The sequence below is a fragment of the Danio rerio genome, chromosome 19 (assembly GCF_052040795.2).
Source record: "Danio rerio strain M-AB ecotype USA chromosome 19, GRCz13ab, whole genome shotgun sequence".
Classification (NCBI taxonomy): Eukaryota; Metazoa; Chordata; class Actinopteri; order Cypriniformes; family Danionidae; genus Danio; species Danio rerio.
Genome location: NC_141039.2, coordinates 14037898 through 14065885, shown reverse-complemented (window position 1 = coordinate 14065885; position 27988 = coordinate 14037898). Strand labels below are relative to the sequence as shown.

Sequence of the window (27988 nt, the reverse complement as noted above, 5' to 3'; positions counted from 1 at the left end):
TTTACCTTCTTCTCCCACAGTGGAGACGGAGAGGAGGTCAGATGTTGAACGTACGATAGCGCTCAATAATGGCCCAGCGGTGGCTATTGAATTTAAACACAGCATTAAATACTTGATGATATTTTTAATTACAGGGTTAGTGTGTCGCTTTTTGCATTCACACGGTGTTTTACTGCGTCTTGAGCTCTCAGGGTGTTCGTCTCTAGTACGTAAACAAACATGACCGCTACCATTTCCAGGCAGAGGCACGCCGCAGTCGCTGCAGACTCTTCTGGCTCTTCTTTTTCCATTACAGCAAACCTCCTGCAACTTTCAAAACACATCAAATATGAGAATCTTGCAGCCGGACTCGCTGGTGGTGTTATTTCCACAATGGTGCTACATCCATTGGATTTGATCAAAATCAGGTTTGCAGGTAAATACATGTTCAGCTTATATAACAATGCACAGAGTGGGGGAAAAACCAAAAACGTAGAGATGTCTGTAGACAGCATGCGTTTTATTTTCTTTAGATAATTAAAATAAAAGCATCTATGTATTATTATTCAATTTAATAATAATTATTATTATTATTATTATTGATCTAAAAAAAGACTATACATTAAAAACAACAATATGTTGTTATTACAATGACTCATTAAATGCATAGTTCACCAAAAAAAAAAAAAACATTTACTCACTATTTACTTCATTCTCAAGTGGTTCCACATCTTTATGAGTTTATTGAAAAATTATTATTTGAAATTATTTTAAAAATGTTAGAAACCTGTAACCATTAACTTCATTTGTAGGGAAAAAAAAACAAGTACCATAAACAAGTCGGTGCTATAGAGGTAAAGATGGTTTTATATTCGCACATTCGTTCATTGAGCAGTCTCTATATTGTTTAACGTTACCATGTTACTTTGAATATTTGATGATTAGCAAGCAAGTAAGACTTCTAAACAACATTAACACTATCTAATTCACTGTGAACAATGTTGTACTTTGATAGTCATTGGCATGCTAATATGATTTCCCTATTTAGAATTTGCAAAGAATACTTTTCTGAAATTATATTATTAAGGAGAATGTTTAAATATCCGAATATAAAACCAACTTTACCTCTTAGTCGGTGCTTACAGATTTCCAACATTTTTTAAAATAACGCAAAGAAGAAACTCAAATATGTTTGTAATAGTGATTATAAAAGTAAAAATGGTTTGTTTATTCATTTTTTGTAAATATATAAATAATGCCAACTTTAAACAGCATTTCAGTTGTTACCATTGCACTACACACAATAAAAAATTAAAAAATAAATACAAATAACAAATGAATTGGGTAAACTGTGCAATAAATGTATTGTGCTAATATAAGTTGACTACATTAGTCAAATATAGAAAAACACTTCCAAGCCTAAGATTTTTTTAGAGGATGTGCATGGTTTTACAATGTTTTAAGTGGGAAGTTGTATTTGTTCAGCATTAATAAATACCCTGACAAATTAAATGCTGAATTGTTCATTTAAATTATTGTGTTAACGTTAACTAATATATAATGTTATAAAGTATAAATAATACATGATTTAATGTCATGAAATGTAATATTCAATGTTTAAAAATTATAGTCATCATTATAACAAGATTAGGAAACTTATTCATAATGGGAAAACACTTGAAGAGTTCAGATGCAAAATCCTCTAACTGCCGTCTGAATTTTCTATCGAAAATGAATGTTTTTCTCAGCCTCCTTTGTTTATGTTGAGTTTTTTCACTTTAACAACCACAAAAAGGACTTTTTCTATGCCATAAAATTTATATTGCTTAACATACACAGAGGAGTCGCATAAAAATACTCATTTTGGAAGAAAACTTTAGATGGCATTTAGAGGTTTTTGCATCTGAACTCAACTTGTTTTCACTTAATGATTAAAGTAATCAATAATAATAATAATAAAATATTAATAAATTGATTGTTATCAATCTTGCATCATTATTTTGTTATTATGAAATTGAATAAATTGTTGTAATGTTAATCCAAATATATATGTGATCTCTTTTTTTTATTTATTTATTTTTTACTTTATAAGCAGCAGAATTCAGTTTGACAATCTGAAGAAGTGTGTCATGCTTACTAGGTTTTGAGAGACAGCCAGCAGCACTAAAAAAAGCATACACAGAGGGCATAGCACAGATTGACTGATAGTGTTACCTTTGCACTGGCCTTGGTGTGTTTATAAGGATATTTTTAGCAAATGCTGAAACAGAAGTGGGAGTGTTTGAACTGCATTAATGTTTTTGACTCCTTCCAGTAAGTGATGGTCTGAAAATGAGGCCCCAATACGATGGCATGTTAGACTGCATGAAGACCATCTGGAAGCTGGAAGGCATTAGAGGTCTCTATCAGGGAGTGACGCCCAACATCTGGGGGGCCGGATCATCATGGGGCCTCTACTTCCTCTTGTAAGTGTAGTTAAAGTTGTGCTAAAAAGGGAAGTGCTGAATGTAATTTCCTGTTTCAATGTTGTTCCAAACACAAATATAATCTACTTCTGTATACAACGGCATTCAAAAGTTTAGATTCAGTACCTTAATTTTAGGAAATGTATAATATTATTTTGCAAGGGTGCATTAAATTGATTAAAAGTGCGGTTTCTGTTAAACTGAGTAATTTGGTTAGTGAAAAACATTCTATTATAATGTCTGCAATAAATGAAACTGACAAAAGGTATTTTATATTTTATAAACATAGAAAGCAAGTAAAATTAAAGTAAAGTGTCTACATTATTAGAATACATGCAGCATAACATATTTGCAATAATACATATTCACAACAGTTCTGTCTGGTTCTTGAATCCTATTGGCCGACAGCCATGAGATATTAAAGAAATAATAGCACTCTTAAGGCTGATTTATACTTCTGCATCAAACGCCGGCGCTGACGCATAGCCCTTAGCCGCTGCCGTCGCCGTCGCTGACGTGCACCTTTCAAAAAATTTAACTACAAGTCGCAACGACGCGTAGCGTAAGCTCCGTGATTGGTCGGCTTGGTATCGCTGACGAGTCCGGGCAGGACCGAGAGCCGCGCGAATGGCGCCAGCGATTGTTTACAAGTGTGGAGTACCGTGAAGGAGCTCCGGATGGAAAGTTTTGTTTTGTGTTTACCTCATAGTTAAAGTTGTTGCACGTCCGCCGGTTCCTGCCTCAAAATGAGCGAGTTTAAGCCACTTGTACATCCGGGAAGTGTTCAGGAAAAGCAAAACAGCAGCGAAGAAACTCGACACAGAGGAACATTTACACCTCACTGCCAACTAGCGTTTCGGAAGTGTTAATGCAGACCGACAGAGACAGCGCGCAGAAGTATAAATGCACAGCCACGCGCGTTGCATGCGCCGTGGGTTACGCCAATCACTTGACGCAGAAGTATAAATCAGGCTTTACAGCCTCCTCACCCTTGTGTATTACTCCGCCCACTCGAGTGGAAAGCAGAGGACTACAGATGACAAGTTATGCAGCTGTTGGACAACATAATTACTTGTGTGGCTTTTTAGGTGAGAATATAGTTTAGATTAGCAGTTTATTTATAAGGATAGTGACTATATTGAATATTCATAGTTTTGGAGATTCAACGTATTTGTGGCCATCAGCCTGTCATACCGACCAGAGCAAAGGCGGTTGACATTCCGTCACAAGATGGCGAAAGAGACCAAATAATAAGTACTTAGTGGAGGAAAAACAGCATTTTTCAGCGTACGTTTAAACTACAGCAGAACAAATCATAACAGAACTGGTAAGTGACATTTTAAGTCGCTCTCTCTCTTTTGTATGTTGCAGTGCTGTATTTATACCATAGTATTCTCATATGGCTCGTTTCCACTGACTGGTACAGTACGGTTTGGGTCGGTACGGGTCACCTTTATCGGGCTTGCGTTTCCACTACCAAGGGTACACTTTTGGTGGGCGTGGTTTATGACAGAAATTTTCAGTTGCTTCATTTTCGCTCGAGGAAATGTCTACAATAAAGCTGTACGGGTCGCTCACATATCAAATGAAAAGCACTTCTCACAAAACAGATGCTTTACACACGTACATACTTCTGTTTAAATGTTTATTTCTAACTTTTCTATGAACAGAATTTGATTATAACTGCTGATCAATGACAGCGCGAATTAGCTTACTGTAACGTCTGTAATTATATGAAATAAATGAACGTATATGAACACATACAGCCCTTTACAGTCTCCAATATGTTACCAACTACAGAAAAACTACACACAGCAGACATTTCGTCCTTATTTAGGTTCAAAACAACACAAAATATAGCCCACAGTCAGAGCAAACCTTTCATCTATGTCTGTAATCTTCAGCAGCATGTGTAGCCTCTTGTTGGAGAGTAATTCCATCATTCCCAGTTCAAATTAGTCCAAAAGGTGATGATAAAAAAATAAAACAAGGCAGTTTGTTCACGTTTGCAGAATAAATAATGTGCTCCTTTTTTTCTGGCTTCTCCTTTGTTTTTTCGCGCTTCACTCTCGCATTTGTTAGTGTCTGACAGGATCGGGTTTCAAAAGCACGTCAATAATCAAGCGTTTGTTATTATAATGAACTCAAGAAGTTTGTTATTTCAGATATAGACGCGCGGCGAGTGCAAGCAAGAAAGCGAAAATGCTCGCACTTCAGACTGGCTCGTAAAAAACTACGAGGCACAGGGTAGATTCTGCTCTACTCCATGGCTTTGTGGCTGTTCATCAAGACGATGACCAGGTTTGTTTGAGCCCGGATCAACCATGGCTTGTTATTCTATGTATATATAATTCAGCTGTAATCTCTCGGCTGTGTGTGTATTTTAACCATGGCGTTTTTTTTATTTTTATTCTGGCTTGTTGGGTTATCTCTGTAAACCAATTGCGTTCAGCTGCGTGTCTAGCTTCACCTTTTGGTACACTTTCTTGTGTTAGATACCCTTTCGAAAGGTTGCCGAAAAAGTGGTAAGGTATGGTTCAGTTTGGTATGCCTTTTAACAGTGAAAACGACCATAAAAGTGTACCAAACCGAAGCGCACCGTACCACTCAGTGGAAACGGGCCAATAGTGTTTGTTTGGCTCTGGCTTTTCCAGGGTCTGTTCAGCTGCAGATGTGTATGAATGGTGGAAAAAAAGTAGTTCCCCTTACAAAAGTGTTTTTGAAAATTGTTCGATTTTCTTTTTATATACACGATTATGCCATTGAACTATTCTATAAATGCTATATCACACTGGTAGCAGTGCAATGTGGCTGTATATCATCACTAGTGGGACACTAAGACACACGACCTGCTGCCTCTAGCCAACGCAAACCTCCCACCAGTGCTGATATACAGCCATATCGCACTGCTACATGTGTGATATTGCTATATACAGTTGAAGTCAGAATTATTAGCGCCCCTGTTTATTTTTTCCCCATTTTCTGTTTAACGGAGAGAGAAAAAAATTTCAACACGTTAATAAACATATTAGTTTTAATAACTCATTTCTAATAACTGATTTATTTTATCTTTGCTATGATGACAGTAAATAAGATTTTACTAGATATATTTCAAGACACTTCTATACATCTTAAAGTGACATTTAAAGGCTTAACTATGTTAATTAGGTTAACTAGGCAAGTTATTGTATAACGATGATTTGTTCTATAGATCATTGAAAAAAATATAGCTGAAAGGGGCTAATATTTTTTACCCTAAAATGTTGTTTAAAAAATTAAAAACTGCTTTTATTCTAGCCAAAATAAGACTTTCTCCAGAAGAAAAAATATTATCAGACATACTGTGAAAATATATGTATATATAGAACATATATTTTGAACAATACATTAACTCTATGACTGTTTTGTTGTATTTTTGTGTCTAGTAAGATACATCTTTTAAAAACTAATAATATACTGTAGATGCATCAATAATCAATATTTGATCTATTTTTTTTAAATAAAAACAAAGTAAGTAAATATATGAAATAAAACCAAATGGAAGTGAGCTTTCTTGAAAAGGCTTGGAACCTTTAAAGTTCACAGGCCAAAAAAAGAAGCACCCATCGGTGCTGTGTCAGTTGATACTGTGCGAGTTATGAAGATTATGAAGTTATCTGACCTCATTTCAGTTCAGGATCTCTGGCTAACAAAGTGTGAACATCATACACGAACAAACACTAAAATATAAATAATAAGACCCTTGTTAATTTGTTCTCTCTCCTTTTGAAGTCATTTGATGAGTAGACCATATTATCAAGAGGACCTACTTTTCCTTTTGTTTTGATTTTCATAAACCTCATATTGCAGTGTAAGAACATTTTAAGCTGCGTTAGATTACTTAGAAGGGGATTTTGTGGCAGAAATGAAGTATATTCATATAGGTTTATATTACATTATTGATATACACTTAAATTATATATTATTATAATAAGAAATTAACAGCATTTTAGTTAAGCTGTAAAGCTTTGTGCATTTACTATATTACTGTGTATTGTGCAAAAAACAGTTTTTTATCTTACTGTTTTTCATAATAAGAAACTATAGTCATTTTTATTAATATGTTTTTTTAAATGTTTTTTTTTTTTTTTTTTTTTTTTTACAGGTAATCCTAACTAAATTTAACCTTTTAATATTGAGGCTGTTACAGTTTTAGAGATATTACTAGTTTTGGAACAATCTCAACTTAAGCTGCAGTCAAATAGGCTTTTCTAGGAGATAAAACATTCTCAAATGTTCACCTGTTTAGTGAATGTATGTCATGTTTAACAACAATAAAGAATAGTTTGATGATAAAAACCAAATGCTTTGCAGTGCTCTGATTGGTCAGATGGTCAAATCAGATTTGTTTACCTATAATACATGTAACTCTATTGTTAGAGACAACTTGGGTATCTGTATTATATCATAATAGAGGCACTTTAATGTAATCCCTCATTCTTTTAAATCACCATAGTAAATGAATTACAATTGTATAGAGAGGTTGGTCATTTTCCATCACAGTACAATAGACATCTATGTGCTGTATAGCTCCCGGGAACACAATGTGATTGTTTTTTTCATCTTCCCACAGTTATAATGCTATTAAAGCATACACACAGGAGGGACGGCAAACAGAGCTGAGTGCATGTGAACACCTGGTGTCCGCAGCGGAGGCAGGTCAGTATGAGAAAACAACCTTATAATGTAAACACGGCTAAATATGTAGCTATGTTAAGAGACTGGAACAACTGGAAGTTCTGAGGGCCCGGAGACTCTGTGATCCGCTGGGTCATTCCTGTTATGGCAAACATTTTGGCTGTGCCTTGCTTTCTGTAACTGTAGGCTTGTTGTATTTTGTTATAATAAAAATACATGAGTCTGTTTACCAGGTCAAAGCCAGACAGTTTGACTTCATTTAAATAAGTTCAACTTTACTTAACTTTATTATTTACTCAATGATAAGAGAGCAAAAGGGGTGGGAAGTTAGTATCTGCTCAGATAGGTCTTTTGAGGACATCAGGTCGAACCATATAAAAAGGAATCAATAATTATAAATGCATGTAATTTGTTTAATTGTTCAGTTTTCATTTAAAAAGAGAGAAATTTTCATTATCAGTGCAGTTTACAGTGTAATATTAACATTTTAACAAGGTTTTTCTCAAGACTATATACAGTTGAAGTCAGAATTATTAGCCCTCCTGTTTATTTTTTCCTCAATTTCAGTTTAACAGAGACAAGATTTTTTCAACACATTTCTAAACATATGGTTTAAATAACTCATTTCTAATATCTGATTTATTTTATCTTTGCCATGATGACAGTAAATAATATTACTTGATATTTTTCAAGACACTTCTATATAGCTTAAAGTGACATTTAAAGGTTTAACTAGGTTAATGGTCGGCAGTTAGCTCTCTGCAACTCTCACATGGCCACCCACTGAAGCTAAGCAGGGCTGCGCCCTGTCAGTACCTGGATGGGAGACCACATGGGAAAGCAATGGTTGCTGCCGGAAGTGGTGTTAATGAGGACAGAAGGGGGCGGCCAACCTGCAGTCTGTGTAGGTCCTAATGCCCCAGTATAGTGACGGGGACTTTATATTGCTCAGTGAGGGCTGTCTATCGGATGAGACATTAAACCGAGGTCCTGACTCTCTGTGGTCGTTAAAAATCCCAGGATGTCCTTTGAAAAAGAGTAGGGGTTTCACCCCGGCATCCTGGCCAAATTTGCCCACTGGCCTCTGTCCACCATGGCCACCTAATCCTCCCCATATCATAATTGGCTTCATCACTCTGTCTCCTCTCCACCAATCAGCTGGTGTGTTCTGTGCTGTCTGGCGCAAAATGGCTGCCGTCGTGTCATCCAGGTGGATGCTGCACACTGGTGGTGGATGAGGAGTTCCCCCCCTTTGTGAAAAGCGATTTGAGTGCCCAGAAAAGCACTATATAAATGTAAGGAATTATTATTATTATTTATTAATTAGGTTAACAAGGCAGGTTAGGGTAATTGGGCAAATTGTTGTATAATGATGGTTTGTTCTGCAGACTATCGAAAAAATATAGCTTAAAGGGGCTAATAAATTTGCCATTAAAATGGTGTTTCAAAAATTAAAAACTGCTTTTTTTTCTAGCCAAAATTAAACAAATAAGACTTTCTTTAAAAGAAAAAAAATTATCAGACATACTGTGAACGTTACCTTGCTCTGTTAAACATCATCTGGGAAATATTTAAAAAAGAAAATAAAAATTCTAAAATTGTCAAATAATTCTGACTTCAACTGTATATGTTCCTAAAATAATTCTGAAAAAAGTTTCTTCAAAAATATTAAGCACAATCTGTTTTTAACATTTAATAATAATAATAATAATAGTAATAATAATAAACTGTGATCATTAAATTATCTTATTAAATATTTCAATGTCGAAAATACAGCTTTGTCATTACAAAAAAGTATTATATTTAACATTTTTTAATAGAAAAGTATAGTTATTTTAAGTTTGAAAATTGTATAATTTTACTCTGATATTGCTTGTCAACCACATATCTTTGAACAACATATCTATATTTAAAGACTACATCTGAAGACTACATTTTACCTTTATTGGACAGTGAGCACATTAGTATCGACACCCTTAACCACTAGGCTATTGGTACCGATATTCACCTTATTTTTAATATTAGTTCAGCTTCAGCCATGTTCAAAGTGTCCATTAATTAAGTTATTAGGGGTTTCCAGTATTTATTATTTATATTACCACCATGCTGTGTTAACAATGCGCAAGCTTGCGTTATTGAGGGTGTTTTTACATGGACCATGTCAATGTGATTCTAATAAGATTTTGGCAATACTGTGATTTCAATTTTACCTGAAAAGCAACATTTAAATCTACATTATGTGCTTAAGATCATAATTGCAGCAAGCATAATTGTATTAGCAAAGGTGTTGTGGTTCCTCTTTTTACTATTATAAGATATGATTTAGTTAAGAAATATAACATAAGGAAGAGTCAGAACAAGTTCTGTTTCCCTGACAACAAAAGTTTCAGAGCTGAACAACACTGAATTGTATCCCCCTTGACTGAATGTTTAAGAATTAAGTTATTTAGTTATCCATTCATAAAAACACTTGCTTAGTTTTTAAGCCTATGCATTTAACCATTTTAAATGAATAGTTTGAGTCACATTGACTGAACCACTCATTAAAACGGGGACTTGGCGCCACATACTGGTAGTTCAGTGTCACATTTATTTATCCACAAAAGGCTTAACCAGCCAGTTACTGATCAAAAAACAATTTCAAAACCTATTATATATGATTTATTTAGTCAAAATCATTCACCCCAATTAGTTGTATAGAAAGTGGTTGATTTTACAATTATTCAAAAATTCTGCAAGGGTACATTAAATTTGCCAAAGGGATAGTAAAGACATACATTTTTTTATGTTACAAATGTTGTTTCTACATGTCTGTTCCTAAAAGAAAACACATTCAATAATAATAATAGTAGTAGTAATCATAATAATAATAAAAATAATAATAATAATAATAATTTGTGAGCATCAAATCATCTTAATAAATATTTGTGAATGTAGAAAATTCCGCTTTTATATCACAAGAATGAATTACATTTAACATTCTTTATAGAAAGCAGTTATTTAGGTTGCAAAATTTCACAATTTTATTGTAATATTACTTATCAAGCTTACATTTTTGAACAACAATTCAAGCTTAAAGACAGGTTGTATTTGTATAGCTTCATTAAAACTGTCCAAAAATATGTTAAAATATTTTTGCCAGGTCACTTACCTTAACATACGCATTGATTCGGGTAACTGAAGAGGCATTAGTAACCAAAGAGTTCACAGCAAAACAGCCTAAACTGTGTTCTGTGCACCTACACTAATGCTACCAGTCTTCTCTGTTTACAGTGTACTGAGAAGCAAGGCCTTGATTTGGATTTGTTGTCATTGCAGATGTAAATCACAGAATTTTTTATTTTTTTTTTAATGAAAAATGGCTTTTAAAAATCCTATACTATGTTCATTAAGCACATTTTACAGAAAATATTGCTGCTGTAGAGAAATCCTCAAAGCCTTTTCACTAGACAGTCCGGAGTCCAAGTAGCAGTAATATAGAGTCATTTAAAATAAACTTCTACACTTGAAGTCAGAATTATTAGCCCCCCTGAATTATTAGCCAACTTCTTCCCCACCCCCCACCCCCCATTTTTTTTTTTTTTTTTTTTTTGCAATTTCTGTAACAGAGAGAGGACTTTTTTCAACACATTTCTAAACATAATAGTTTTAATAACTCATTTATAATAACTGATTTATTTGATCTTTGCCATACTGACAGTACAAATTGTTTAACTAGATATTTTTCAAGACATTTCTATACATCTTAACGTGACAGTTAAAGGCTCAACTAGGTTAATTATGTTATTGAGGCAGGATTAGACAAGCTATTGTATAATGATGGTTTGATCTGTAGACTATTGAAATAAGGTTAGCTTTAAGGGGCTAATAATTTTGACCTTAAAATGGATTTTTAAAAAATTAAAAACTGGACTTTCTCCAGATTAAAAAAATATATATACCGACACACTGTGAAAATTGTCTTGCTCTGTTAAATATCATTTGGGAAATATTTAAAAAGGAAAAAAAAAAATCAAAAGGGGGCTAATAATTCTGACTTCAACTGTATATTGACTTAAGGCTAATTCACATTACACTGACAGACCCATCGGTGACTGGTGGAGTCTGTTGGATCTTGATTTTGCCAGATAAAAAAAAAGTGGCAATTGTCTGAGAAATAGACGTCCTGTAATTTGGCGATTGTCTGCAATTGTCAATGTGTTGTGAATTGGGCTATAATTGTATGGGGATTTGTTTCCTCTTCAGAGCTTAAAACAATGTAATTGAGACTATTTCTCTTAATTGCAGAATGTCTGAAAACCTCTTTTCCTCTTTGACTCGAATGTGAATCGGGTATGAACATGTTTGGCATAACAGGAATGACCAGCCTCAAAACTGCCTTCTATGCTGCTGTTTTGAAACTTCCAAAAAGAAGCAAAATAGAGAAATGAAACTGTGTTATCAGCACAGGAAGTAAAACAAGGAGCATTTTCAATTTCAATTGCACACCAAAAATAAAAATAAAATTGAAGAAAATGGTCTAGACCAGGGTTGCCCAAACTTTTTCCTATAAAGGGCCAAACACCAAACTTGATTGAGGGCTTCGGGCCAAATATATACCAAACTGTATTACATTTAATTTGCCAAGAAGAATTTCCTCATTTATTCAGTAATATAAAACAAATATATAGAAAAAAAGTTTCTTTAAATCATGTTTAATATCTAATGCGCTATAACATTTCATAGTGAACTTACTACAGTAAAAACAATAGAGTTCAATGCTGAATACACTATAAGCTGCACCTACCTTTACCTTGATATGCTTGTAGATGTCAGATAACTGTACGTCAAGTGACTAATTACATTTTAAAACTCTGATTCATTTATTACATTTAATTGAATCATTTAAGTTCAATCACCTTTTTTGTAGCTTAGCAATAAAAAGTAACTAAAGATTGTTAAATCCAAAATTCTAATTTCAATTTCTCGCAAAGGCTTTACCCCCAAACACCAACATTCTTCCTCTTTTTTCAGATGGGATAGCGGGTCAATTTAATAGTTCCCGTGGGCCATCTTTGGTCTAGACCAATAATATCAGAAAAATACAATGATTTCACTTGACTAATACACATAAAAAAGATTAATTGCATTTACTAAATTGTCTTAGGGTACTGTCTTGGGTTAAATTTAAACAAACAAATTAAGTTGGACTTTAGTAAATTTAATTTATTTGTTTAAATTCAGCCAACATTTGTAATCGTTTGCAACCACTTACCTTAAACAGGGTTCATACGGTCATGGAAAACCTGGAAAAGTCATGGAATTTTGACATGGTATTGTCCAGGCCTTTGGAAAAACAGAAAAACCCCCAAAGTCATGGAAATTAGTGTAACAAATATATACTTGAATTAGGGCTGTGCAATATTGCAAATATCTGACATTACGGTGTTTTGTATTTCTGTGCTGTCTATTGCAATGTGAGTACAATTTCACTAGATAATTTAACAGGTTTATTTGGATTGATTGGGGGGATTTTGTAGGGGAATGAATCTCGAATAATATATAACAAATAAATTACAGGCATAGATTAATAAAATAAAGTAAAGATAAAAGTGAATTGTAGTTTTCAGGAATTCACTATTCAGGTACAGATATTGAATAATCAACACCGCATAGTCTTTATATTATTTATTCTTTATTAAAGTTACAAAACATTTCTGATGGCCGGATGTTTTAAAATTAGAAATATTGAAATGTTCACACAGTCACTGGCCTCAAAGGGACAGTTCACTCAAAGATTAAAATTTACTCTCACTATATTAATTTAATTATGTATTAAATTATAAATTAGAATCTCATAAATGTTTGAAACAAATGAAGAGTGTAATGAAAATGGTAAGTAATTTTGGGGTGAACTGTCTCTTTAAAAATGCATGCTGATGATAAACTTTTACTCCATTATGATTAAACTCTATAATTAACTATAATCTCAACATTGCATATGCTGCGATGTGACTATTGCGGATGCACACATTGTGATATCGATGCTGAAATTATATATTGTGCAGCCCTAACTTGAATATAGGTTAGTTGTCTTTACATATTTTTTTGTGTGTTCTCTGTTAGTGCTGTTTAAGCATTATCGAAATCAATTTCACATAGATCTAAAAACAAACTTAAATAAATTGTTGCGTGTTCTGTAATATGCTGTAATAAATTTAAACGTCATTGTTTTTCCTATTATTTACCATGTACAGTTGAAGTCAGAATTATTAGCCTGTCTTTGAATTTTCTTTTCTTTTTTGAATATTTCCCAAATGATGTTTAACAGAGCAAGGACATTTTCACAGTATGTCTGATCATATTTTGTCTTCTAGATAAAGTCTTATTTTTTTGTTTCGACAAGAATAAAAGCAGTTATTACTTTTTTTAAACACCATTTTAAGGACAAAATTATTAGCCCCTTTAAGCTATATTTTTTTCAATAGTCTACAGAACAAACCATCGTTATAGAATAGGTTGTTTAATTACCCTAACCTGCCTAGTTAACCCAAATAACCTAGTTAAGCCTTTAAATATCACTTTAAGCTGTATAGAATTGTCTTGAAGAATATCTAGTCAAATATTATTTACTGACATCATGACAAAGATCAAATAAATCAGTTATTAAAAACTATTATGTTTAGAAATGTGTTGAAGTAATCCTATCTCAGTTAAACAGAAATTAGGGAAAAATCAATTGGGAGCTAAAAATTCAGTGGGCTAATAATTCTGACTTCAACTGTTTATGTATACAATACATGAAACATTACGTCATGAAAATGTACTTGAAAGTTCTAGATAAGTCTTGGAAAAGTCATGGAATTTTAGTAGTAAAAATTTGTATGAACCCTGCTTAAAGAGATTAGTTTTCAGTGTAGGAAATCAATAATCTTAAGCTTCAGCAATATTATTTAAAAAAATGATATGAATCTTACTGTAACTTTTACCTTTACAATGTAAAAAGCTTTTTTTCTTTTAAAAAGTGAGTAAACTTGTTGCCTTAAAAGCAAAAAAAAATTACTTTACTAAAATAAATTGTAAATCCATTGTAACTGGGAACTGTTAAGATGACTTGATTTGCTTAAACAGAATTAATTAACCTGCACATAGATCAGAAATGTACATAATTTTAAGGCAAGGCATTAACTCACTTTTTTTAAGTACCCAACTTGTCATTCTCCTTCTCCTCCTTCTTCTTCTTGGTCTCTTTCTACTTGTAAAAACCCTGTAAGATCTGAAAGAGAGCACTAAAGTGGAGTGACTCCGTTAAATGTTGGTGTGAAGGTTGCTGTGTCGTGTTTCCAGGCATTCTGACGCTTTGCCTCACCAATCCAGTCTGGGTGACAAAGACCCGGCTGGTGCTGCAGTACAATGCAGACCCTTCACGGAAGCAGTACAAGGGAATGATGGACGCCCTCGTGAAAATATACCGTCACGAGGGTATCCCAGGACTATACAGGGTACATCTACAGATTTTAAACTAATCTGAGATCACTGTTACAGGTGGATTAGAGCGTTCATGTGTGCTAATCACAAGATTAAAGTCAACATGAAAGCAGAAATGATCTCTTTAATGTTATTAGGCCTTATTTTCATTTGGCATTAACATGCGGTTTTCGGTGATCTGATCACCAGTTGTGAGTAGAGATGAATAACTGTTTTCACTTGATTATAATATGCGTTTAAATGTGTTCTTATAATCATTTGACTTCCCCTGGGTGTAGGGCTGTTTGATTAATCGAAATCGAATCGCAATTTGGAGCGTTGCAATTGGTTAAACGCAAGAGGCTGCAATATAAAATATATGTATCTATGTAAACAAAAATAACGAATAACATCTTTAAAACTAGTCCGGTATGCTTCAAAAAATTAAACATCAAATCAAATTACTATAAATACATAAATGAGTTATCGCAGACAGGGAGTTGTCGTGAACTATGCCACGTTACACGAGAAGAAACGATTAAATCTTGTGTCATGCTGTCCATTTGTTGTTTACGACTCCCTACGACACCCTACGTCAAGAAAATTGTGCCAAATTCGTGTGATCTGACCAGGGCTTTATTACTAGCCAATTAAGCGAGCACACTTTCATTTTGTCCTATCAGAATTGCACAACTGAGCTACGCCCACGGTAAAAAAAGAAAACAAACAGGGAAGTGCTGACAAGTGGGATTATACTGTCTGCTGCTTCAGAAGCATTGATAGACAAATTAATATCAAAGAAAAATAGCATTTGTAATATAAGTATATTTTGGTTTCAAAGTCACAGACACCAAACACAAACAGGTCATTTTTAAGAGCTGTCGCAGAATTGTTGCCACTGCTTACAGATTATTGAGCTGAAGCTGAAACTAAATTAAAATCAGCTTGAAGTTTGAAATAAATCATAAATCAAATCGCAATATCTGTAAAAAAAAAAATCCTATAAGATATTTTCCCCACAGCGCACAGCCCTACCTGCAGGCCCTTGTATTTCTTCATGCTTAGTGTAATTAGTTGGTCAAAGTGGAGAAGCTTCAAACGTTGTAGACGAAATTCCTCTTGTGGAAAAAAGCACACTTTAGGGCAAGGGTCACCAATCCTGGTCCTGGAGGGCCGGTGACCCTGCAGTGTTTAGCTCCAACTTTCCTCAACACACCTGCCTGGGTGTTTCAAGTATACCTAAGACCTTGATTAGCTGGTTCAGGTGTGTTTGATTAGGGTTGGAGCTAAAATCTGCTGGACACCGGCCCTCCAAGAACAAGCTTGATGACCTCTGCTTTAGGGGCTCTATTTTGATGATCCATGCGCAAAGTTCAAAGCTCAGGGCACAAACTCTTAAGGGTTTCTCAGAATCCACTTTTTCTAATATAAGGACGGAAAAATCCGCTTTGCGCCGTTTCGCATGGTCTAAAAGGGTTGAGCTTATTTTCTTAATGAGTTATAGGTGTGTTTTGAGAATAAACCAATCAGAACCTCATCTCCCATTCCCTTTAAGAGCCAGCTGCGTCCCGCCCTTGCACGTTTGCTATTTACATAACGGACTTTGTAAGTGGAAAAACTGAACCCTAACTAGAGAAAAAACAGTTAAACAGAACATCTGCAGCACGAGAATGAGAGATGAACCTCATTATTTACTTTCACTTTCGCTCTCTTGGATAGGGAAACTTCTTGTACGCACAGACATCCATTAGCCTATAAATAATTAATTTTGTTTGTTAAGCGCAAAGATTTGTTTCAAAACTATTTCTAAATTCAGTTCTAATTTCCAGCAAACTAATAAATGAACAATAATAACGAAGTGTGGTCAAAAAAGTTATATCCTAATACACATGCTATGCCCTATATGGTCTGAAACCTGACAGGTGGGCAAATCTAAGCTTGTTTTGAATAAAACAAATATAAATATGCATATAATAAATAATACTGCTAATAATGATAACATTATACAAAAGCAAACCGTTATGAATAAACTGAAAAAGCCACTGTTTGCCTGTTTGTATTAAGCAATGTGTAACGGAGGCGCACAAGTAATGCGCTCTGCCCTGGACTTTAGACCAGCTTTGTTCTGGTCTATAGAACAGTCTATTAAAGTTTCTCAAAATAGCAACGTGCCATTAATGCGCCTCAACACGCCTCCTTTTTTAGATCAGAACGCCTATGGGCGCACATATGAGCAGAAATGCATTTGCAATTGAAACAGCATGGCGCAAAACGTCAAAACGACTCTTGTACCAGCAAAAAGCAATTGTGTCGCGCCTTGCACAACATTGCGCCGGGTGTATGATAGGGCCCTAGAAACAGTACCAGTTATGAAAATAATGTAACTTAAAAACATACTTAAGTATCAATGGAATATAAAATACATTAACTTTAAATGATAAATAGTTAAAATTATAAATCCTAAATAGAAATACATTCTATATGTATTAATATGTATACTTGAGTAAGCACATCAAAATGCAAGTACTTTAGGGTGTAAAATATTTGATCGGAATTATTACCAACTGTACTTTTTTTAAAGTGCACCTAAAGGCACAGTTCACCCAATAATTACAATTCTGCCATCATTTCTCATGCTCATTCTTCACAGATACCAAACATATTTGGATTTCTTTCTTCTGTTGAACACAAAGAAAGATATGTTGGAAAAAAAACTACCGTTGACTTAGTATTTTTAATATGGATTTCAAAGGCTGCTTTTCCCAAAAAATTTCAAAATATCTCTCATGGGAAAAAAGAAGTTCATAAAGGTTTAGAACTATGTGAGTGTGAATACACAATGAGGAAAGTTTCATTTGTGTATGAACTATGCTTTAAATTTGTTAAGATACTGCCACTCATTGCCATTTATTCTGCCATTCAATTTTCACAGTAAAAGTCACTTTTATTGAATTATTTCAATAATATTGTTTGTACTGTACTGTAAGGGGTAATTATATGTTTTTATTAGTAAAGATAAAAGGTTTTCTTTTTACTTTAAAATTATGCATCATTTTTTAAAAATAACTTAATTTTAATAGTTGAAGGACGCTGTATAGGCTAATTCAGTGCAATTAGGTGCATTCTTCAATATCTGTGTATGTTGCAAAGAAAGTTTGTCATTTGTAATGTTTGGCTGTGTTTGAAATTGCCCCTATATACCCTTATTCGATTATCTCTATATTAGGCCACTAATTTTGTTCAGTTGTAGAAGTAATTGTAAGCTAGTCAGATTCAATCCAAAAGGCTAAAATTGTTTGCAAAGTTTGTGCTTGCTGTTTTGATTTGAGACACACAGTGCTTTTAAAATGGCATGTTTCCATACTCGATAGAATGTGAAATCAATATATGAGCCGAATAGTTTGTCAGAATTCTTAGTATTCTAAAAACAGTAAGTACGTGAGATGACACCAATGCTCAACATTACATGTCTGACACTCACTTTTTGCACAGAAGCAAGTCTTCAAGTCTAAAAATTCCTCAGGTTTGTGGGTTTTTTTAAATATATTTTTTTGGTTTGACGTGCCATGTTAAAGCCTGGGCGACTAATGAGATTGGCACTTTTGTTCACGTGCCTTGAGCCGATTTGATACAAGGAATAAAACCTTATTAATAATCATTCCAGTGTGCACTAGCCTTTAAAGTGTATAGGAGGTGATTTTTGCACACAGCCTTTTAATAGCATTTTAATTACATGTTCTCATTCTTATTAGTTGTTCCTCACTACATACAGTGGACATATTCATTATGTCAGTCTGCACTATTTACCATCTGCTGTATGAACCTTATTAAATTATTTTGTCAATAATCAATATAAAGTGAAAACCTTGCACTCTGCGACACCTGAGTGAATGAAGTGTCCAACATTTCACACCCTTTTTTTCTTCATCAGGGTATTTAAAGTTGTAGTTCACTCAAAAATTATTATTAAAGAGAAGATATTTTGAAGAATGTTAGAAAATGGAAACCATTGACTTCCATAATTGTGTATTTTTTCGCTACTATGGATTGCAATGGCTACCTGTTTCCAACTTTCTTCGAAATATGTTCTTTTAAGTTTTGAAACCACTTGAGAATGTGTCAATGGTGTGTAAACTTTTAAAATTTTTGGGTGAACTTTCCCTTTTCAGTGTAAATGCTGCACTATTAACCCTAAAAATAAATAAACAAATATAAACAGCACAGAATAGCGGATACATTTATCTAATATCATGTTTTTTTTAATAGTTGAGCTTCATGTTGACTTTAAACAGCGGGGTGATTCCTCAGAACTCAATGAATGTAGTTCTTTGTAGCGCCACAAGAGGGTGTGATTGCACTATGTTTGGAAGATTACAACTTAATCTGTAGTTCACGTCTAGAGTAGGCTAAATTCTATGTCAGACGCACCAAATTACACTAAAGTGATCACATATTGTCGTAGACTTGATTTTGATTTAATTGTAGTCTATTTGAAGTCTGTGATGTTCCTCTGAGATCACGAGATAACTGTGATTGTGGCTTTGTGTGTTCGCGAGCCTCATTTTGCTGTTCTGCCACTGCAGGGTTTTGTGCCTGGGCTGGTCGGGACTTCCCATGCTGCACTGCAGTTCATGACCTATGAAGGGCTAAAAAGAGAGCAGAACAAATGCAAGAAGATGCCCTCTGAATCCCTGCTGGTGAGGAAATAAAACCACTATTATATCTTTAGCATACACTGTTTGGGGATGAACATATCTCATATGTTAAAGGGATAGTTCACCCAAAAATGTAAAGTGTGTCAACATTTACTCTGGCAAATGCAGTCACAGCTACTAGCATAGGTGTTTTATTTAAACAGAAGCACCTGTAAGAGCTGATTACATCACGTGACATGATTGGCAGTCTTAAAAAACAAAACAAAATAAATACAAATGAAATTGAGAGCATATACAGTACATAAACATTCAACATGCCTTCTTTTGCATTCAAAAGAAAAAAGAAGCTCATTAAAATTCAGAACAGCATGAGGTTGATTGAATGATGACCCATTATTCTCATTATTTTTTTTAGTAAGTTATGTGTAGTTATATAGTGCATATCGTGTATGGTTATACACTCAAAGCGCTTCACAATCATGAGGAGGGTTTCTCTACACCACCACCAGTGTGCAGCATCCACTTGGATGATGCAACGGCAGCCACAAGACAACAGAGCCAGTGCGCTCACCCCACACCAGCTAAAAGGGGAGTGGAGAGACAGTGATAGAGTCAATTCAGTGGATAGGGATGATTGGGAGGCCATGATGGTTGAGGGCCGATGGAGGAAATTTTGCTAGGTTGTTACACCCCTACACTTTATGAGAAATTACATTTTTAATGACCACAGAGAGTCAGGTCCTTAGTTTAATGTCTCATTCGAAAGATGGCACTCCTCTTCACTATACTGCTATAGGGCACACCGACCACAGGTTGAGCGCCACCTGCTGGCCTCTGCAACACCACTTCCAACAGCAATCTAGTTTTCCAATGTGGTCTCCCATCCAGGGACTGACCAGGCTCAGCCCTGCTTAGCTTCAGTGAGTAACTGGTCTTGGACTGCACAATGAGATATCTGTAACCTTTTTTTTTTTGGAGGGGAAGGTGGGAGAGGGGGTGTGAACTGTCCATTTCATGCCTCAAAAGTACAATCAAATAGAAATATAACACTTTTTTTCTTAACTTAAATCTTTGATTTTGCAGCATATTTTTTCCCCCAGTAAATAGTTTTTGACTTTTGACTGGAAAATTTAATTTGAAGTGTTCAATTTGCATCCATTTTTGACCATTATATAGGAACATTGCATTTTATAAAGATTGAAAAAGCAAGTAATGGTTAATTAAGTATTTTAGAATTAATTAAAACTAGAAGCATTTACACTTCCAGCCAAAAATGTTGAATAATTAGGATTTAATTTATTTAGTTTTTGACGGAAGCATCTTCTGCTAGCTGATTTATTGATTTATTTGATAATGCAGCAAATGCTGAAATATTGTGATGTTATTAATGTAAATTATCTGTCTTCTTTATGATATTATTTGATAATAATGTGATAATATTCATATTTTGAATGTATATTAAATTTAAATGTTTTTCTTTGATTTCAAAGCTGAATTTCCAGCATTATTTTCTACATTATTGTCTTTAGTGACACGTGATCCATTAGAAATGTTTCTAATATACAAATTTAATCAGCATTAAAACTACTTGTATTGTCATTTATTTTAAGTTTGTTGAAACAAATGGCACAACTACACAAGTAAATAGAAAGTGAACAATTAAAATGTTACATTATAAATTTCAAATAAATGCTGTTCTTTTGAAAGTTTGTCACAATTCTGACACTGAAAATATAATAAGAAGTCCAATAATTAATCAAATTAAAAGATTTTTTAGGAAATTAGGAGACTGAAAGATCATGTAACATTGTCTGGAGTAATAATCACAGGAATACAGTACATTTTATGGTATACTTAAGTAAAAACTCAGTTGAAAATATTTTAATCTTCACAATATTTTACTTTTACTGTTATTATTATTATTATTATTATTTAATAATTATTTATTATTATTAACTTTTAATTTACCAGGAAAAGTAAATTGAGATTTAAAATCTCCTTTACAAGAGTAGGGTCCTGGCTAAGAAAAGGCAGTATAAAGTTCACATGGGTTTAACAAACAAACAAACAAGCAAACAAAAAAACAGGAAACATCATTCATTTATCAAAACAGACATATGATGATGGTTTAAAAACTATTTAGAACATCTACAGGCCAATGTTTCAAACTCCAAATCATTTTACAAACTTTTTAAAAGCATGTAGTAAAACCAACTCTTTAAACTGCAACTTTGTTTGGAGGTTATTCCATGCAAAAGGTGCTTCATATTTAAAAGCCTTTTTTCCCATTTCAGTACACACCACTGGTACAGGCAATAAATATATTTTCTGAGACCTTTAAGGCTATAGAGACAGCTTTTTTTTTTTTTTTTTTTTACTAATGTAGACTTGTAGATATGAGAGGAGTAAAACCTAAAATTGATTTATAAACAAAGATATGCCAATGCTTGAGCCCACACGTGGACAAAGCAGAACATCCTACCCCAGTGTACAGCACACAATGATGAGTGAGGGGTTTAAGATTATAAACCTCAGTGCACCATGGTAAACAGTGTCTAAAGCATGAAAACTCTGAAAAGATGCAGGTGTATAAATAACATCACCATTGTCTAATTCGGACATAAAAGTTGCAGAAACAAGCTTCTCTGTGTTTAATGAAATCATTTGAGCCTAAGTTAGCATGAGAGGCATTCTGAAACATGAGGGGAAAAGATGCAAATGTTTGACTGGTAATGTACAGTTTATTCACTAAAGACAATTGTATACCCATTTTTCCTTTGATTCCACACAAGGAAATCTTTTACATTGCTAATAGACTGTATAATACAAGAGATGCAATAAAATGACCTGAACTTATCAGTAGTCAGTATATGGCAACCTTTAGAAAAAAGAGGTTTATGCAGAGGTTTATTCTTTTGTCATGGTTGTGAGTCAGTTTTTCCTTTATGTCTGTCTGTGCTTCAGTCCCCATTGGAATACATCGCCATAGCAGCCATATCCAAAATATTCGCTGTAGCAGTAACATACCCCTATCAGGTGGTCCGCGCTCGCCTGCAGGACCAGCACAACAACTACAGTGGAATAGTGGATGTCATGAGAAGGACCTGGAGGTATGAAGTTACATATCACATTGTGTCTCTATCACAAAGCAATAAAGATAACCTTTAAGAAACAATTTTAGTCCATCTCAAAGAAACTTACTAAAACATAAAGTTTAAAGTAAAAACAATAAATAAATTCTTCAATTGATTTTCTGTTTATTTTATTTAGTTTTATTGAGAATGCATTATTTAATGCTGCATGATTTTTATAAAACTATATTTGGAATGATATCACTGAAAGTAAAAAATGATGATTATTTATAATATTTGTTGTTGTTATTTTTATTGTAAATATGGACACAACTATTCAAACTATAGCTTTGATAACTTTTTTTTATGTTTTTGAAATAAATCTGTACTTTCCTGGCCTGTATATATTTGATAAAAACAAAGTAAACAGTAATATTGTGAATAAAAAAATTATTTAAAAAAAACTTTTAATTGATGATAAGATGAAATTAATGATACGATATTAATTCAAATATTTTATACATACATCACTCATGTTTACATTTTTTAAAGTAATGCCCAAACCTTTTGTACCTGTTGTCTGTGCTCAATTAATATGGCTTTGAGTATTAACAATGCATATGACTTGAATATCCATCATTAAATAATAACGATGAAGAACCATAACTCATGATATAAAGATCTTACAAAATCTATTGTGAAATACATGTGCAATTGTATTGTGGAATGCATATTTTTATTTGTGTAAAGAGACGTATGATTCAAAAGGAAAATTGTTGCATATTAAAATTTTTGTCAGACACGCATCTGTTTGCCACAAATATAATGCAAAAGTGAGAATCTGAGCATCCAAAGAAACAGAATTAATCAACGTATATAAAATTGTTATGTGAATTGTTATGTTTTAATGTAATACAATGGGGCTATATAAAACAAAAGGCCCAAATTTGTTATTAATTTTTATTTTGCGCAGGAAAACACCCATCTAACCATAATAGTAGTTAGTGGTTTTATGCAGAAAAACACCCATAAACCATAATAATGATGTCAGTATAATGGAATTTCTAACATTAGTTTTCGGATACATTAAATATCAATATTTGATACAATTTTTAATCTCACAGCGGAAATATTGCTTGTATAAATATTGTGATATCATGTCTGTTATAATTTTCTTTTTTTATCTGTTTATTAAACTTAAAAAAGAAGAATTGTTTTAGAGGACTACTTTCACTTTTGCTCTTGTAGATAAGAAAACCTTGTTGGCACAGACATCCATTAGCCTATAAATAATCATTTTCGTTTGTTAAGCGCAAAGATTTGTTACGAAACTATTTCTAAATTCAGTTCTAATTTCCAGCAAACAAACAAATGAACAATAATGGTCAAAAAAACTGAGTTATATCCTAATACACATGCTATGCCTCTTATGGTCTAAAACCTGACAGGTGGGCAAATCTAAGCTTGTTTTTAAAAAAACAAATATAAATATGGATATAATAAATAATACTGCTAATAAAAATAACATTATACAAAAGCAAATTGTTACGAATAAACTGAAAAAAAAAACCAGAGATGAAGAAGGCATGAAAGTATGGTTTTTATATTTATGTAGGCTATAAATAATATGTTTTGTAATAGTTTAAGCCTTTATTTATATCATATATATAACCTTATTATATCCTATATATATCCTTTTAATTTTTTTTCTTATATAAAGATATTTGTGTATTGCTCTACATCTTGTGTGTATTAAGCAGTAAGCAAAGCGCATAACTAATGTGCTCTGCGCTGGACAATAGACCAGCTTTGTTTTGGTATATTGAAAAATCAACTATAGTTTCTTAAAATAGCAACGCGCCAACAATACACCTCAACACACCTGCCTTATTAGACCAGAACGTCTATGGGCGCACATAAGAGCGCAAATGCATTTGCTATTTAAACAGCGTGGCACAAAACATCAAAACGACTCTTCTGCCAAGCTTAAACTAGTAAACAACAATTGCGTCGCGCCTTGTGCCACATTGCGCCAGGTGTATGATAGGGCCCAATGGGACCACGCATAAATAATAAATTACATGAAATTAACCCAAAAATAAATGAAATACATTTAGCAAATTATAGTTTTGAGGCCAGGCATGATCAGACTGTCTATACCAGATGTTGAATTGGACATTCTAGGTTGACACATTTATATTTACTGAATAACGAATAACCACCTATATGTAATTACTGCCAGGCTGCTCTTACCATAAAACATATTCTGTTGGAATGTAAAAGTTTAAAATCCAACGGACAAAAAATTTTATAAGGAGAGTACTTTGATAAACATTTTTTAAAAAGGTACCACCGGGAAGAGTTTTAAATTATTTATCAAGAATTGAACTAAAATATCATATTTAAATATGAATACTTTTTTGTGTGAATTTTTCCGTTTACATTTTATATATTTGTCTTCATTTAAGTATTTTTTTCTTGTTATTAGAATTTGTTTTTATCATGTAATATTTTATGTATATTCGTTTCGCCACAAAATAGCCATAAGCTGCTGATGTGGCAATAAATAATTAATAAAAAAAATTTAAATGAGTTATTAAAATTATTATGTTTAAAAATGTGTTGAAAAAAATCTTCTCTCTATTAAACAGAAATTGGGGAAAAAATAAACAGGGGGCTAATAATTCTGACTTCAACTGTACATCATTTAATTCACTTTGCAATTGAAAAACCTTAAAGCTTAGATTGACAGTGTGCAGAAGTTCTCACATGCTCAGAAATGAAAAGCTCTAAGTGCATCCCATGTTTCAGAGAAAGTAAGAAAGTCGACTTTCATTCTAAACCCCTTTTGTAATAGTTTTTTTTAAATATATTTCAGTATAGATACAATTCTAAAACTATCAACAATAATTACATTTTATTCTCTTTTTATTTCATTTTTTAAAAATATCCCATTATTTACCTTATAGCTTTGGAAAAAAAATGTGTATAAAGAAGCTTCCAGTAAAGTCGTGACTCATCTGACTTGACATCAGCTCAATATGTTTGTGTTTGACTCTCTCTAGCAACGAAGGGGTGGAGGGCTTTTACAAAGGGATGGTGCCAAACCTGGTCCGAGTCATTCCTGCGTGCTGCATCACCTTCCTGGTGTTCGAAAATGTGTCACGCTTGCTTTTGGGCGAGTATCACTAAACCTTTGGGAATCAAAAGTGGGACCAACACAAGGCAATGTGCCGGGACTATGTATGTACGTATGTGTGTGTTTGTGTATTAGAAGGAGGAGCAGGAATATCAAACATTTCCTGTTTAACTCTGAACTCAACGGGCAGACAAAAACTAGAATTTAGCGTATGCCCCGAATAAAAAGAAGTGGTGCATATATTTGAGATTTAAAGGGATAGTTCACCCAAAAATGAAAATTCTGTCATCATTTAATCACTCTTTACTTGGTTCAAACCTGTTTGAGTTTCTTTCGTAAATTAAACACAAAGAGGTTGTTCTGAAGAAAGCTGGAAACCCGTAAACATTGATTTCTGTATTAGTTTTTTCCTACTATGTATGTTTATGGTTACAAATGTTGACTTTCTTCAAAATATCTTCTTTAATAAACAGAAGCAAGAAGTTTATAAAGGTTTATAACCACTTTAGGGTGAGTAAATTTTCATATTGCGTGAATCTCCCTTTAAGAGTAGTTGTACCTAAGTTAAAGGGATAGTTCACCCAAAAATGAAAATTCTGTCATTATTTACTCACTCTTTACTTGTTTCAAAAATGATGATGTTCTGAAGAAAGCTAAAACACTGTAACCATTGATTTCTCTATTAGTTTTTTTACTATGTATGTCTATGGTTGCAAATGTTGGCTTTTTAAAAATATCTTCTTTGATAAACAGAAAAAAATAAATTTATAAAGGTTTATAACCACTTTAGAGTGCAGTAAATTTTCATTTTGAGTGAACGATGCCTTTAAGAGTTGTTGTACTATTGAGTTAAAGGGATAGTTCACCCAAAACATGAAAATCCTGTCATCATTTAATCACTCTTTACTTGTTTCAAACCTGTTTGAGTTTCTTCTTAAATTAAACACGAACACGATATTCTGCAGAAAGCTGGAAACCTGTAATCATTGATTTCTGTATTTGTTTTTTTGTTTGTTTGTTTTTTTGTATGTTTATGGTTACAAATGTTGGCTTTCTTGAAAATATCTTCTTTAACAGACATAAGAAAGAAGTTTATAAGATTTATAACCACTTTAGGTTGAGTAAATTTTCATTTTGCGTGAACTATCCCTTTAAGAATTGTTGTACTGTAGTTAAAGGAATAGTTCACCCAAAAATGAAAATTCTGTCATCATTTACTCACTCTTTACTTGTTTTAAACCAGTTTGAGTTTCTTTCTTAAATTAAACACAGAGGTTGTTCTGAAGAAAGCTGGAAACCTGTATTTATTGATTTCTGTATTAGTTTGTTTTACTATGTATGTCTATGCTTACAAATGTTGGCTTTCTTCAAAATATCTTCTTTAATAAACAGAAGAAAGAAATTCATAAAGGTTTTTAACCACTTGAGGGTGAGTAAAGTTTCATTTTGCGTGAACTGTCCCTTTAAGAGTTGTTGTATTGTTGATTTAAAGGGATAGTTCACCCAAAATGAAAATTCTGTCATCGTTTACTCACTCTTTACTTGTTTTAAACCAGTTTGAGTTTCTTTTTAAAATAAAACACAAAGACGATGCTTTTAAGAAAGCTGTAAACCTGTAAACATTAATTTCCGCATTAGTTTTTCTACTATGTATATCTATGCTTCCAAATGTTGGCTTTCTTCATAATATCTTCTTTAATAAACAAAAGAAAGAAATTCATAAAGGTTTATAACCACTTGAGGATGAGTACATTTTCATTTTGCACAAACTATTCCTTTAAGAGTTATTGTATTGTTAAGTTAGAGGGATAGTTCACCCAAAAATGAAAATTTACTCACTGTAAACTTAAAGAGTTTTATTTTTCAGAAGATATTTTGAGAACTGGAAACCATTGACATCCATAGTAAGAAAGAAATCAATAATGGAAGTCAATTAAACCTTATTCTAAAGAAAGCTCAAAACAGTTTTGAAACAAGTAGATCAAGTATGACTGAATAAATGTATCTCTTTATGAAAAACGTCTTGATTTTATCTTAGAGATTTATGAATAATCACCTATGAAGAAGATTTAAGTTGATTTTAAACAGTGAATGACACGTGGATTGAAGCCATCTCATGACAATGCAACCAAACACAGTATTCGCCAAACATGTGTTCATCTTTTTTTACGGAATTTTCACAAAACAGCTGCTATATTTGCTGAGCTATGCGAGAGAATGAACGGGATTTCCTTCACCCACTAAGCAAACCTCCGCTGGCTGTTGTGCCGGGGTCAACGAAAAACCTCACTAGGCTGCTCAGGAAATGATGTAACGCTATGGGATAATGGCACACAGGCCTGAGAGAAACTGATACTGCAGAGCAGAAGCATATTTTAACCAGATGTGTAGAGATGCCATCTACTGGAAGAGAGGAACAGGAAAGACGAATATGAAAGAAGTAGCAACTGAAAGGCAATTGTGTATGTATATATAAATGTGCTGTTGTATAAGCCATTTTTACACATCTAATAAAGAATTATATGTTACAGACAGAAGAGCCTTGAGTTATTGTGC

At 33.3% G+C, this 27988-nt stretch overlaps 1 protein-coding gene across 4 annotated transcripts; it reads left to right on the top strand.

Annotated features, from left to right (window-relative positions):
- Positions 1-13: 13 nt before the first annotated feature.
- On the top strand, positions 14-27966 carry slc25a32a (solute carrier family 25 member 32a). 4 transcript variants are annotated; one of them, XR_015515780.1, is made up of 8 exons: positions 28-415; positions 2294-2444; positions 7057-7142; positions 14448-14602; positions 19151-19264; positions 22187-22332; positions 25359-25849; positions 25981-27966. XR_015515780.1 is itself a non-coding variant. In NM_200256.1 (7 exon segments), coding segments are annotated over 7 exon segments (975 nt in total). In that variant the 5' UTR covers positions 14-219; the 3' UTR covers positions 25486-27966.
- Positions 27967-27988: the final 22 nt, after the last annotated feature.